The 14,183-nt window shown below is 48.2% G+C and overlaps 2 protein-coding genes across 2 annotated transcripts in view; one reads left to right on the top strand and one right to left on the bottom strand.

The window, feature by feature from the left end:
• Positions 1-1,203, bottom strand: part of CHD9 (chromodomain helicase DNA binding protein 9) — a 226,170-nt gene extending 224,967 nt beyond the window's left edge. Inside the window, exon 1 of the mRNA XM_019978873.2 lies at positions 1,069-1,203. The gene's annotated coding sequence lies outside the window, so the exon portion shown is untranslated. The remainder of the gene's footprint in view (positions 1-1,068) is intronic.
• On the top strand, positions 797-13,457 carry CHD9NB (CHD9 neighbor). The gene is made up of 2 exons (XM_019978184.2): positions 797-1,032; positions 12,369-13,457. The coding sequence occupies exon 2, from the start codon at positions 12,476-12,478 to the stop codon at positions 12,632-12,634; it is 159 nt and encodes a 52-aa protein (XP_019833743.2). The 5' UTR covers positions 797-1,032; positions 12,369-12,475; the 3' UTR covers positions 12,635-13,457.
• The last annotated feature ends 726 nt before the right edge of the window (positions 13,458-14,183 follow it).

The following is a 14,183-nucleotide window of genomic DNA, read 5'->3' as shown; positions in this document are numbered from 1 at the left end:
GGAAGCATTTAGCATCGTGCCAGGCACAGGTGAGCACTTGGGAAACATTACCTCTTGTGGTCAATAATTTCCATGGCAAATCTAAGAGTTTTATACGATCATACCCATTTTGCAGATGAAGTAACTGAGGCTAAGAGTGATTCTATGAGTTTTTGAGGGCCACACAGCCCAGGGAGGGCTGGCTCTGGGAACTCTAAGTCTAGGCTCACTGTAAACATAGCATTTACTAAAATGATGAGGGCTGCTCCAGGTGGCCCCCTGAACTTCTGTGGGATCAGGGTAAGGACAAGCCCCCTTTTCCCCAAGAGTCTTCTCTCATATTCTACATCTGTGTCTTTGTGTTCCCTGCCCACTTTGGAGTTCAACCCTTTCAGTACCAGCCCTGTTGGGAGGGAGGATGTTGGTTTGTTATCTTGGCTTTGACAGCTCAAAGGCGGAGATATTTCCTGCTTAAAAGACTCCCTGAAGAAGAAGGAGGAGGAGGAGAATCAGCATTGTGGGCTGCAACAACCGTCTTCCTTTTCCTCCAACCCTTTGGGTCAAGGGTCCTCACCCTTAGCTGCTAGTTGGAATCGCCTGGGAAGCTCTGCAATATCCAGAGGTCCAAGGCCCCAACCCAGACCGCTTCCATCTGAGCCTCGGAGCGGGGTGGGGTGGAGGGCTACGGGGCATCGGCATTTTTTTCATGCTCCCCCAAGCGATTCCAGCGTGCAGGCAAGTTGGAGAAATGGTGCTTTTGGATCAGCCCTTGGCTCCAACGCTGAAGTCGATTTGGGGAGCAGTAACTCTTTTCTCCGCCTAGGACTGGCTGCTGGGGGATTCGGGCAGGCTCTCCAGAGGAACCAGCCAGCGGAGGATGTTTGCGTGCGAGCGTTCTGGCGTCCAGCTGTGCCCCGAGGCCCAGCTTGCAGACGGCGGGTCTCCGGGTCCCCGCAGGCAACGACACGTGCCGCCGCTCCGACCTGTCTGGTTATCTACCGAGACCGCCAGCCGACCTCGGCGGCCGCCGCGGGGCCCACCCGGACCACAGAGGTTCGCAGGAAACGCCCGGGGCTCGGGAATTCCTACCTTGGCTGCCGGCGCTGCCCTCCGGTCCCCGGAATCCTGCGACTCCGGTTCGATCTGTCGCCGGGGCTCCGCTGTCGCTTTCGTCTGCGCCCTAGAGGCGCCCACTAGAGCGCAGGCGCCACCTAGTGGGCGCGGGGCGGAGGCGCGGGGACCGGGCGGGGAGGTGGGAGAGCGGTAGGTCCCGGGCGGAAATGCTGCCCCGGCTGCCCACGTGGGCGGTTTTCCAGCACGCTGCGCACCCTGGGCGCAAATCCCGGCTGGGTGGGATCACCTTCACTCCCTAGAGGGCACTGGAACCTGAACTTGCTGAACTTTCTCTTGGGGGCACGGAGAGGCAGCCAGGCCTTGGCTGCTGGCCTGAGATCCATTCTGGGATTTTCCTGGCCGGACTCAAGGATCTTGCCTTTCATCCAGAAGCTTTCAGTACACCCCGATTTGGCAGAGCCGAATCTTTTAAATATATTGCGAGCATCAGAAGATGCAAGGGACTGGGCCTCTCTCAAACCCAGGGAGGCCTTTGCCCTACTAGCGATTCTTTCTTTTAGCCCCGCCCCCACCCCCACCCCACGCCGCCCCCACCCCACCCCACCCCCACCCCATGCCACCCTCCATTTCCTATCCTCCCACCCCCTAGCAGTTACCTTTCTTTCCCTGTTATTAAACATCCAGTCTGTATCACACCCTGTTTGTAGAGCCCAGAGACACAGGCTCCTAAGGAGTTGGCAATGCAGGTTATATTTCTGACCCGGGCGCCTTTGACATTGACATTTCTTTGGTTGGAGCCGTCCTGGCACTGCTGGACATTTACATCTCTGATTCCTTGGCGCTAAATGCCAGTAGCCACCCTGAAGTCATTGTGACAACCAAAACCACCCCTTCATATTTCCAATTGTCTCCTGGGTTGGGGGAGCACCGCCCTAGGCTGAGAACCCGTTAGCTGCTTATTAAGGTCAGGAAAATGGTGAATTATTGAAAGTGTGTACATTTCATTTATTTTTATTCCTCCAACCCATGTTAACTGAGCACTTACTATGCACCGGATACTTTCCTATGAATAGAAGATACTAGAAAGGACAAAACACCTTGAAGTCTCTGCCCTTGTTGAATTCACCTTTATGTAACACATTAACTTTTAGCACACACACAGATGCAATGCAATGTAATTGAGCTCTTGGCAGGATAAGTACAGGGTTTTTGTTGTTTTTTTTAATGTAGCAATCGATAGGGCACCAAAAGTGGAGAGTGCCCTGGTGATGGAGGCAAGTTTGGCAAGTCTTCTTTTAAGGCAGTTTATCTCTGGGGTGGTAGTTGGGGAGAAGTTGACCCAAGTGGAAATATTAGAGACAATTAGTGACAGTGAGACCTGGGTTCATTCTCCCACCCCCACCCCCACCTGCCTGTGCCTATTTAAACTTTGGTCTCTCTGTACTGGTGTCATCTGGTCAAAGTGACCATCGAGGACAGAAGGAGGGGGAGGGAGGATTATCTATGGGCAGTACCTGGAGTGACGAGGGTGTGTGTGTCGTAGGGGCCACCCCCAGCCTACCCAGGGCCCGTTCGTGCCCTGGTCAAGGTGAATCTATCAGAGAAGTGCTGACAGGTACACTTCCCATTCTGCCACTTTAAAGTGTCTCTGAGTCACTTTCATGCCTTGCAGGAGCTCCCTTCTCCGCCCTACACACCACCCTCCTGTGCCCCAACGCTTGCCCAGGCAAGGACCTAGCTTTAGAGCATAACCTCTGCGATTCTGATGCCAGGCATCGCCTGATGAGGTTAAAGGTTTCCTAAAGAATTTCTCCTCTGAGTTCTTCTAGTATTCTGTTCATTCCACTAATTACAGAGTTTGGGGGACTGTGGTTGTCAACAGGTCTGTTTTTATCCACAGCTTCTCCATAAATGATCTCCTTGAGGGCCTGAGCCATGTTTGATAGGTAGAAGTAGTGTCAATAATAAAAAAAATAATTTGTAACATATTAAAGTGAAGTCAGTCATGTCCGACTCTTTCCGACCCCATGGACTGTTGGTTCCCAGTCTCCTCCGTCCATGGGGTTTTCCAGGTAAGAGTACTGGAGTGGGTTGCCATTTCCTTCTTCAGGGGATCTTCCTGACCCAGGGATAGAAGCCGGGTCTCCGGCACTGTAGGCAGACGCTTTACTGTCTGAGCCACCTGGGAAGTCTTGTAACGTATTAGGCGCTAAGAATTTTATTTGGCTGTGCAGCTTGGGGGATCTTAGTTCCCCAATCAGGGATTGAACCCAGGCCCTTCGTGGTGAAAGCATGGAGTCCTAACCAGTGGACCACCAAGGAATTCCCAGCACTAAGAATTTTTTAAAAATTATTTTTAAACATTTATTTTGGCTGCATTGGTCTAGTTGCAGCACACGGGACCTTTGTCACATCATGCAGGATCTTTTCCCTCTAGCTGTGGTGATTGGGCTCCAGTTGTGGTGTTTGGGCTTAGTTGCTCAGTGGTTGCAGCACACAGGCTTAGTTGCTCCATGGCATGTGGGATCTTAGTTCCCCGACCAGGGAGCGAACCTGTGTCCCCTGCACTGCAAGGCAGATTCTTAACCACTGGACCTCCAGGAAAGTCCTGGCACTCAGAATTTTAGATCAACTGGTTTAATAATAATAATAATCCTATGAAGCAATCATTTCACCCATTTTATTGAGGAAGAAACTGAGGCCTGTAACTCTTAAGTAATTGCTGTTGGGTAGGAGAGTTAGCAAGCCGTGTGGCCAAGACCTGAATTTGGATTGCCCGCCCGCACAGCCTTTGCCTTTGAGCACTTCACTACTGTTGACTGAGCACCTGGACAGCCTCGCTGGACACCGTGTCTTAGACATGGGGCAGGAGGACAAGGGCATCTCATCTGCATCCCTCTGTGCTCCTGTTCTGTCCATTCTTTCCTTCAAAGGGAGAATTCTTTTTGCTGCGTTTTGTTTTTTAATAAATTCATGCTGTGAGATGTAACCTATTTTTTTTAGTAGGTAAGAGCTTGTTTGTCTTCCAGAATGATGCTCCATTATAGAAGGTGAGGGGAAGCCCCTGGCAGTCTAGTGGTTCAAATTCAGGGCTTTCACTGAGGGTTCAATCCTTGGGCAGGGAATTAAGATCCCTCAAGCTGGGTGGAGAGCCCCACCCCCCAAAAGAGGGTGAGAATCCTCTACCCTTCAAGGTGGGTGGAGCTAGAAATGGGGGCACTGGGGGCATGGGCAGGAAGTCAGGACCCTGGCAGAAGGAGGGGTAGAGAAGGAAGGAGGCGAGGATGCCAGAGACCAACAGGAAAGGGGCTGGTACCCATCCTAGGAAGGGCACTTGATCTTGTGAGGCTGGCCCTTGCACTGAATGGCAACTTGATTTTGGGGGCCCTAGTATGTTCATGGCAGAAGTAAGGTCGGTCACTTTTTGGTCACGAACTGCACATACAAACCCAGCCAGATATGAGATGTATTAGCAGGATGACATATATGCTGTGTCACTGATTCTTTCCAAAAGCCCAGGAAACTGAGAGTCAGAGAGGTTAAACAACGTGCTGTACATGTACAGCATGTGCACTATAGAGTTGGTTTTCAGTCTCCAGTCCCTCTCATGCTGAATAGGGATGCTTCTTTTTAGTTGTTTATTTGGCCGCGTCAAATCAGAGTTGTGGCATGAAAGATCAGTCTTCGTAGCGGCCTGAGGATCTTTAGCTGTGACATGTGAACTCTCAGTTTCGACATGTGAGATCTAGTTCTTTGACCAGGAATGAACCTGGGGTGGCTGAGGAGTCTTGGCCACTGGACCACAAGGGAAGCTCCTGAATCTGATGCTTCTAACCCTATTAGTCGCTCAGTCATGTCCAACTCTTTGCAACCCCATGGATTGTAGTGTGCCAGGCTGCTTTGTCCTTGGGATTGCCCAGGCAAGAATACTGGAGTGGGTTGCCATTTCTTCCTCTAGGGGATCTTCTTGACCCAGGGATCGAACTCACATCTCTTGCACCTCTTGCATTGGTAGGCAGTTCTTCACCACTGAGCCACATGAGTTATTAGCTGTCTTTCCACAAACGAATGATGAAATGAACTGAACTCCTCAGGACAGATTTGCCTTCTTGGTTTGGGCCAGGATATCAGTTCCTCCTCTACCAGCTAGTTTTCTGTTCATCCTTCTGGGTCCATCTCTGGGAAACCGCTCCCTCTCCCTCTTTTCCAACGTGCCATTTTCCCTGTATTACAGCACTGCATTCTGCCTCACAGTTTAATTCCCTGCAGAGATGTTGCCTCCCCCTGCAGATTCTGTGCCCTTGAGAACATGATCCACGTGGATTGTGCTAAATGATTTCTTTACTCTCCACATCCGCTCTCCTTTTCTACCTTGCTCTGCATCCTGGGGGACTGACCTAAACGAGCAAGAGCCAAAGGCTTCTGTGTCCACTGACTTCAAGTTGGGTTTGGCCGACAGGAGACCTGGGAGGGACTAGAGGGAGAGAGGACAGTGAGGTTGGGATGCTTATGGCCCAGCTCCCTTCCTGCAGGGTGCTTGGGCTGGCCACGCCCCTGCCTATAGCCAGAGCTTTCAAGTTACCTTCATAGAACCCCCTCTGCCTGCACATCCAGGCCTCCTTAATGGAAATTCACTATGGTTCTGGAAAGCACATGGCACCCCAAATGGAACCTTGTACCATGTGGCTCAACAAACAGCTGTCAAGGTAAATTAGGGGCAGGTGTGTTTGTTTGTTTGTTCAAATGAAAAGCAGGAGAGAAAGGATTTTAAATGATCTGGAGTACTAGGACCAGATGGCAAATAAGCCCCTAGGCTCCTGGCAAAACAGTTTTTATTTATTTTTGTTTGCTTGTTTGGATGCTCTTAACATTTTTTTTTGTTAAATTAATATACAGCAAATTTGATTTTAAAAACATTTTGGTGTACAGTTCTATGATTTGAGCATGTGTATAGATTTGTGTAACTAGCACCACAAACAGGACACAGAAAACCAAAAAAAACTCTTTCAAGCTATAACTTTGTAGTGACACCGCTGATCTGTTCTCCATCTTTATATATGGTGCGTGCTAAGTCACTTCAGTCGTGTTCTACTCTATGTGACCGTATGGAGTGTAGCCCGCCAGGCTCCTCTGTACATGGGGATTTTCCAAGCAAGAATACTGGGCTGGGTTGCCGTGCCCTCTTCCAAGGGATCTTCCCGACCCAGGGAGGGAACCCACATCTCTTATGTTTCTTGCATTGGTAGGTAGGTTCTTTACCACTAGTGCTATCTGGGAAGCCCTATATATCCTTGTACATACATATATATGTATGTATATATATATATGTGTGTGTGTGTGTGTGTGTGTGTGTGTGTGTATATATAGTTTTTTGCCTGATTGGCATGTGGGATCTTAGTTCCCTGACCAGAGATTGAATCTGTACCCCCTTGCTGTGGAAGCACAGAGTCTTAACTGCTGGATCGCCAGGGAAGTTCTCTCTATCCTTATATTTTTGTCTTTCTGAGACTGTCATGTGAGTGAAATCAAGCAGTAGATAATCCTTTGAGACTGGCTTCTTTGACTTATGAATATCTTTGAAATTCATCAAATCTGTTACATGTAACTGCAAGTTTCCCTTTTTATTGCTGAGTAATAATCTGTTGTATGAAGGTTTATCTGTCGTACCACTCTTTATCCATTCACATTTGGATTGTTTCTGCTGCTAAGTCACTTCAGTTGTGTCTGACTCTGTGCACCCCATGGACAGCAGCCCACCAGGCTCCCCCGTCCCTGGGATTCTCCAGGCAAGAACACTGGAGTGGGTTGCCATTTCCTTCTCCAATGCATGAAAGTGAAAAGTGAAAGTGAAGTCGCTCAGTTGTGTCCGACTCTTGCGACCCCATGGACCGCAACCCACCAGGCTCCTCCGTCCATGGGATTTTCCAGGCAAGAGTACTGGAGTGGGGTGCCATTGCCTTCTCCAGGATTGTTTCTAATTATTGATTATTAATAGAGCTGCTCTAAATGTTCATGTACAGGTTTTCATGTGAGCACAGGTTTTCTGGATTTCAAAAAGGCAGGGGAACCAAAGATCAATTGCCAACATCTGTTGGGTCATAGAAAGAGCAAGAGAGTTCCAGAAAAGCATCTACACCTACATTATTAACTATGCCAAAGCCTTTGACTGTGTGGATCACAACAAAGTGTGGAAAATTCTTCAAGAGATGGGAATACCAGACCACCTTACTTGCCTCCTGAGAAATCTGTATGCAGTCAAGAAGCAATAGTTAGAACCAGACATGGAACAACGGACTGTTGTTCCAAATTGGGAAAGGAGTACGTCAAGGCCGTATATTGTCACCCTGCTTATTTAACTTATATGTGGAGTACATCATGGAAAATGCTGGACTGGAGGAGCCCAAGCTGGAATCAAGATTGCCAGGAGAAATATCAATAACCTCAGATATGCAAATGACACCACCCTTATGGCAGAAAGCAAAGAAGAACTAAAGAGCCTCTTGGTGAAAGTGAAAGAGAGTGAAAAAGCTGGCTTAAAACTCAGCATTCAGAAAACAAAGATCATGGCATCTGGTCCCATCACTTCATAGCAAATAGATGGGGAAACAATGGAAACAGTGACAGACTTTATTTTGGGGGGTTCTAAAATCACTGCAGATGGTGACTGCAACCATGAAATTAAAAGACACTTGTTCTTTAGAAGAAAAGCTATGACCAACCTAGACAGCATATTAAAAAGCAGAGACATTACTTTGCCAACAAAGGTCTGAATAATCAAAGCTATGGTTTTTCCAGTAGTCATATATGGATATGAGAGTTGGACCATAAAGAAAACTGAGTGCCAAAGAATTGATGCTTTTGAACTGTGGTGTTGGAGAAGACTCTTGAGAGTCCCTTGGACAGCAAGGAGATCCAACCGGTCAATCCTAAAGGAAATCAACCCTGAATATTCATTGGAAGGACTGATGCTGAAGCTGAAGCTCCAATACTTTAGCCACCTGATGCGAAGAACCAACTCAATGGAAAAGACCCTGATGCTGGGAAAGATTGAAGGTGGGAGGAGAAGGGGACAACAGAGGGTGGGATGGTTGGATGTCCTCACCAACTCAATGGACATGAGTTTGAGCAAACTCTGGGAGTTGGTGAGGGACAGGAAAGCCTGGTGTGATGCAGTTCATGGGGTCACAAAGAGTCGGACACAACTGAGTGACTGAACTGAACTGATAGGTTTTCATTTCCCTTAGACACTGTTATGGATTGAATGTGTCCCTCCCCAAATTCATATGTTGAATTTAATCCCCAATGTGACTGCATTTGGAGATTGGGCCTTTAGGGCTTCCTTGGTGGCTTAGTGGGAAAGAATTTGCCTGCAGTGCAGGAGATGCAGGAGATGTGGGTTCGATCCCTGGGCTGGGAAGATCTTCTGGAGAGGGAAATGGCAACCCACTCCAGTATTCTTGCCTGGGAAATCCCATGGAGAGAGGAGCCTGGTGAGCTGCAGTCCATAGCGACACAAAGAGTCAGATACGACTGAGCTTGTGAGCATGCACCGAGGTCATTAGGTTTGATGGGGTCCTAATCCCATTGAATTAGTGTCCTTATAAGAGAAAGGGCCTGCAGAGTTCTCTATCTTTGTGAGCGCAGGGGAAAGGCCATGTAAACATATATCAGGAAGGTGGCTGTCTACAAACCAGGAAAAAAATATCCCTCCAGAAACGAAACTTGCCCACACCTTGCTTATGGATGTCTTAGCCTACAGAACTGGGAGAAAATGTCTATTGTTTAGGTTACCAATTTGGTGGCATTTTTTTATGGCCGCCTGAGCAGACTGATATGGGTAAATGGTCTATGGTAAGTGTATGTTTAACCGTATGAGAAGCTGCCGGACTGTTTTCCACAGTGATGTTACCATTTTGCATTCCCACCAGGAACATATGAGAGTTCTGGTCGCTCTGAAGCTTTGCCAACATGTGATATCAGTAGTTTTTATTTGTAGTTTTTTTAACCAGGGATTTAGTTTAGTTTGCCAACCCTGGATTGAACTGGGAAACTTGCATTAGGAGCAGGGAGTCTTAACCACTTGCTTGACCACCAGCAAGTCCCTATCTGTTCTTTTTTTTTTTTTTTTTAATATTTATTAATTATTTTTTTTTGGCTGCATCAGGTCTTAGTTGGGGCACGTGTATCTTCACTGTGTAACATGGGATTCTTCATCATGACGCTTGGGTTCAGTAGTTGCAACACACAGGCCTAGAGGCTCCAAGGCACACGGGATCCCAGTTCCCCGACCAGGGATCGAACCTGGGTCCCTGGCACAGTAAGGTGGACTCTCAACCACTGGACCACAAGGGGAGTCTCCCTATTTGTTCTGTATGTTGATATCTTCTGCATGCTATGTTGTATAGGTAGTAAAAGTTAAGAAGGCATTTTAAAGCTGAAAATGTATTGAAATTATCCTACTGAAGTCCTATCCATTATTGGGTGGTCCATACCCCATTTCTCTTTCCTTGTCTTTTCACTGGCCTCATTCTGTTCCTAGGGCAATGTCCCCTAGGCAGAGCCAGCTAGTGATCTGGCCAATTACAGTCTTCATCAGAGGTGAATCCATTTCTGAAAAAATTAGGGAAGAGGTTAGGTGTGGGCAAGTCTGGCTTCATGGGCCTTTATGCTTTATTTAAAGTTCTACTGTCACCGTCTTGAAATTCTTAGTAATTTTTGAACAAGGGCCCACATTTTAATTTCACGTGGGCCCCACGATTGTGTAACCTGTCCTGGGTGTGGGCGTCACGGGCAAGGCAAAGCTTCTCACCAGATTCACTCTGAAAAGGGCCCTCATCTGTTCTCACCAGCCACACCTCTAAACTAAGCCAAGCCCAACCTGAGGGTTTTACCTGTCTCCTCGCTGCTCCTGCTGCCTATCTTTTGTGCTGAGTTGGTATAAGCATGATTAATCTGGAGGTTTCACGAGAGAATCATTGGCTTAGCATCTCAGTATCGAATGAGCATTTGCCTTAATTAGGGCCTCTAATTAATCGGAAGGCAAATGCAACCTCCTTCTCCCACCCTGACACCTCCAGACTGTACTTTGGGGTTTATATGGGAGAGGTGAATTGACAACATTAAATGTCTTCCTAATTGTCATTCTGCCAGCCTGGTTGGCAAGAAGCTCATTCAAAGGCAGGTGATTTATAGGGAAGGCTTACCACATTCTTGTGGATCACTGAATGCCTAAATCCTGGAAGATAAATGGCATGAACCTAAGGCAGTGGGGGCAGGGCGGCGGGTGGGGGGGCGGGCGGGGGACAAGGACTGGGAAGATTCCAGAGCTTGCAGGCAGCATCCTGAACTGACTGCCAGACACAGAGTTGACCTCAGGCCATTGACCTAACCACTCTGGACTCAATTATTTCACCTCTAGAGTGGCTTAATACTACTCCCACGTGGGGCTGTCTGATTGTGATGAGTAAACGAGGGGACTTGTGTGAGATATCCGAGGCTGGCATGTACCCTCCCCTCCATCAGTGAATGGGAGCTAGTCACTTTCGATGGCTTCGTGCATACTTGGAAAAGAGTACACTCTGTGCTTCTCTGAAAAGCTACTTCGTAGACCTGCCTGATCCTCTTTCCAGCTTCCTGGGAGCTGGGCCAGAATTATCGGGCTCCTTTCGGAGTTAGGAAAAGAAAAGCAAGGTGATCAGAAATAAAATAGAAGTCAAATATAGAGTGTTTGGCTTCCCTGGTGGTTCAGTGGTTAAGAATCCACCTGCCAGTGCAGGGGACGTGAGTTGGATCCTTGATTCGGGAAGATCCCACATGCCTCAGAGCAACTAAGCCCATGTGCCACAGCTACTGAAGCCTGAAATCCCTAGAACCTGGTCTTCACAATAACTGCAATGAGAAACCCAGGCATGCAACTAGAGAAAGCCTGCTTGCAGCAACACAGACCCAGCACCACCAAAAAAAAAAAAAAAAAAACTTAAAAAATATATAGAAATTCGTTCACAGCTTTGAAAACCTTTACTCATATGTCCAGATTAAAAGAGCAATGACAGGCCTCCCAAACTGATTACACATATGATGGTGCATGAAGATGGTCTGATGGGGACTTTAAAATAAATGAGAATGGTATTAGAGGGGAATCTGAGGGACCCGAGTTCAAATCCCACCCCTGCTATTTCCTGGCTGTTAGACCTTAAATAAGTTTTTCAGTCTTTCTGAATCTCAGTGTCTCCATCTGTTAAATGAAAGTTAAATAACACAACCTACCTCTTGGGATGGTTGTGAGGATAAAACAAGATGATGAATGTAAATTGTGCTTGGCACAGAGTAGCACTTGGTACCTGCTAATCTGCTTATTTATTTATTTGTTTATTTTTCTTCCAGTTTTATTGAGATGTAATTGACATAGGGCTTCCCTGGTGGCTCAGTGGTAAGGAATCCGCCTGCTGTGAAGGAGGTGCAAGAGACTCAGGTTTGATCCCTTGGGTGGGAAGATTCCCTGGAGTAGGAAATGGCAACCCACTCCAGTATTCTTGCCATGGAAAATTCCATGGACCATGGAGTCTGGTGGGCTACAGTCCACGGGATCACAAAGAGCCCAACAACTGAGTAACTGAGCATGACTGATAGCACTGTATGAATTAAGGTATACAGCCTAATGTTTTGACTTTCCTATATCATGAAATAATTAGCACAATAAGATGAATGAACATCCATCCTCTCTTAAAGATACAACATTAAAGGAATAAAAAATTGTGTGTGTGTGTGTGTGTGTGATGAGAACTCTTAGGATTTACTGTTACCAACTTTCATATTTAACATAGCACCGTTAATGCTAGTTCTTTTCTTTACTTACTTGTTTGGGTAACCCCTGGAATCCATGGTCTTAGGACTTCCCTTCCCATTCTTCTTCAACCCTGGGTGGAGGTGGCATTCTAGGGTGGGGATGGCCTCCAAGTGGGGGGTCTGTGAGCCCCAGGAACTGATATGACCCTGGGACAAGGAGGAAGGGCACAGCCAGTTGCTTAGTAACAGGGCTTTCTTTGCATGAGAAGAGAGGCCTGGTGTTTACAGGTAACTAGGTGGGGGGTTGTAATTTGTAAAGAAGTTACAGGTTAAACAAAAGGGAATTCTTCTGATGGAATGAATAGGGCTTGGTTCTGAGAACTAGTTGGCTTAGCCGGAAGGGCCCCCTTCCAGGCTCAGCCCACCCCAGAGATGCAGAGGGAGGAGGGGGTTAGGGGGCGGCGTTGTCATTATGCAGATTGGACTGGTGTCTCCCGGTGACCATGGAAACCAAATCCGTTCTCTTTCAGCTGTGCTCTGAGGAAGGGTTATTTAACTCTGGCCCCCTCGGATCAGCCGTACAGACCCTACTCACCGCAGGACCTCCCAGGGCGCTCGCCCTCTGCGTCCGACTGAGATGGGGTGCCACTCCAGCAAGAGCACCGAGGTGGCGGGGGAGTCCCAGAAACCCGCAGAGCAGCCCGAGGGAGAGGAGCCAAATCTGGGGGCTGGCCCAGAGGCCGGGGACAGCAGAGACACCTCCTTGAAGGATGGCGCCCCGGAGCAGAAGAACTGAGATGCTTCTCTCTGGATTCGCGGACCCTCACCTCATCCCTGGAACTGCCTTTGGCCAGCGAAACTTGAGAGGAGCCCCGTCCTGAGAAGCTCCAAGGAGAAGGAGGAGAGGGAAATCCCCACCTTCAGGATCCAGCCTTCAGAAGTCACCTTCACCAGGCTTTGCTCTGGAGCTGTGAGGGGTCACAGCCCCGGTAGCCCTATTTCCCCAGCTCCCTGATAGACAGAGAGGATGAAAGAAGTCTTCTCACATGATGGGACTCTTCCCTGAGCCCCCTGGCTGACTGCTCTGACTCTGATCAATCTCTGCGGCTGAGATGTGATGGTCCTGTGACCCCCCCATCCTTCCACATGCTTCACTTTTCTGAACTCCGAAAGCTCTCTGGCCACAGTGCTGATGGGGATGTGTGGCTCTCAGTTTCTTGTTTTGTCTTGTTTTATCCCTCCCTCTCCTTTTTCTAACAGCTGGCTGAATAGCCAGTGCCCCTCACAGGAAGTTTTGGGGTTTGGCTCAGTCCACACTGTTTGTTTGAGCACTTCAATATTTAACTTGGAGAACTGTTAATGAGTTATGGTAACAATCAGAATCAGACTGTGATCATGGCAATGGAAGACAACAAGGCCTTGATCATCCAGTAAGTGGAACCCTGAGTACTGGTGGGAAGGAAGGAGGAGGGTTTCCCCATCCTGGTGTTTTAATCCCCAGAAAAATGCCCCTCTGCTGATGTTCCTGTGTCTCTTCCCATCAAGAGTCTGTCAGCCTGAGCCCTCAAGCGTTTGAGCTCTCTGTATCCAGCCTTCGGAAATATTTCGCTGTTTACTCATATGTCTGTCAGCCTCTCTTTTTCCCCTCCTTGCATGTGTTTTGTTTTTAATGCGACTCAGAAGCATTTTAATTTGAAATCAAACAGACATGTTTGCAAATAAATGATGACACAACACGTTTGAAAGACAGGACTGGGGAGCTGAGATTAGAGGATCAGTGGGGAAGGGTGGGTGTAATTCAGTAGAACGTGAGTGAGAAACGGGGCTATGAGCCTTTGCTTGGTTTCAGGCATCACGGTGAGGATTTACACGAGTGGTTTAATGTAACCACCACAACCATCCCCATTTAATAGATGAGAAGGTTGAGGTAGTAAGAGATTAAATAACTTGCCTGAGCATGGCCAACCAGGATGGGGCAGAACCCAGATTTGAGCCCCAGATTTGACTTCCCCCCAGCAGCTGAATTCACCCCTGCAGAGTCCTGCATTAAGTGTGGGAGGTCTTTCCCACAAGTAAATGGAAATCCATGTCCTGTTCCAGCCTGTGTGTAGTGAGGGCCATTTCCCTTTACTCAGTTGAATCTACTTGCTTATGGGGGAGGCAACTGGTCAACTAGGATCACCGCCGCCCCCCCCCCCCCCCCCACTTTTAGGCTGGGTGATGCTTTGTGTGCTTGCTCAGTCGTGTCTGACTTTTTGTGACCCCATGGACTGTAGCCCGCCAGTCTCCTCTGACCATGGGATTTTTCCAGGCAAGAATACTGGAGCGGGTTGCCATGCCCTCCT

This window comes from Bos indicus, chromosome 18 (genome assembly GCF_029378745.1).
Source record: "Bos indicus isolate NIAB-ARS_2022 breed Sahiwal x Tharparkar chromosome 18, NIAB-ARS_B.indTharparkar_mat_pri_1.0, whole genome shotgun sequence".
Taxonomy (NCBI): domain Eukaryota; kingdom Metazoa; phylum Chordata; class Mammalia; order Artiodactyla; family Bovidae; genus Bos; species Bos indicus.
Note: the sequence above shows the minus strand (reverse complement) of the source record. Positions and strands in the feature narration are given on the sequence as shown.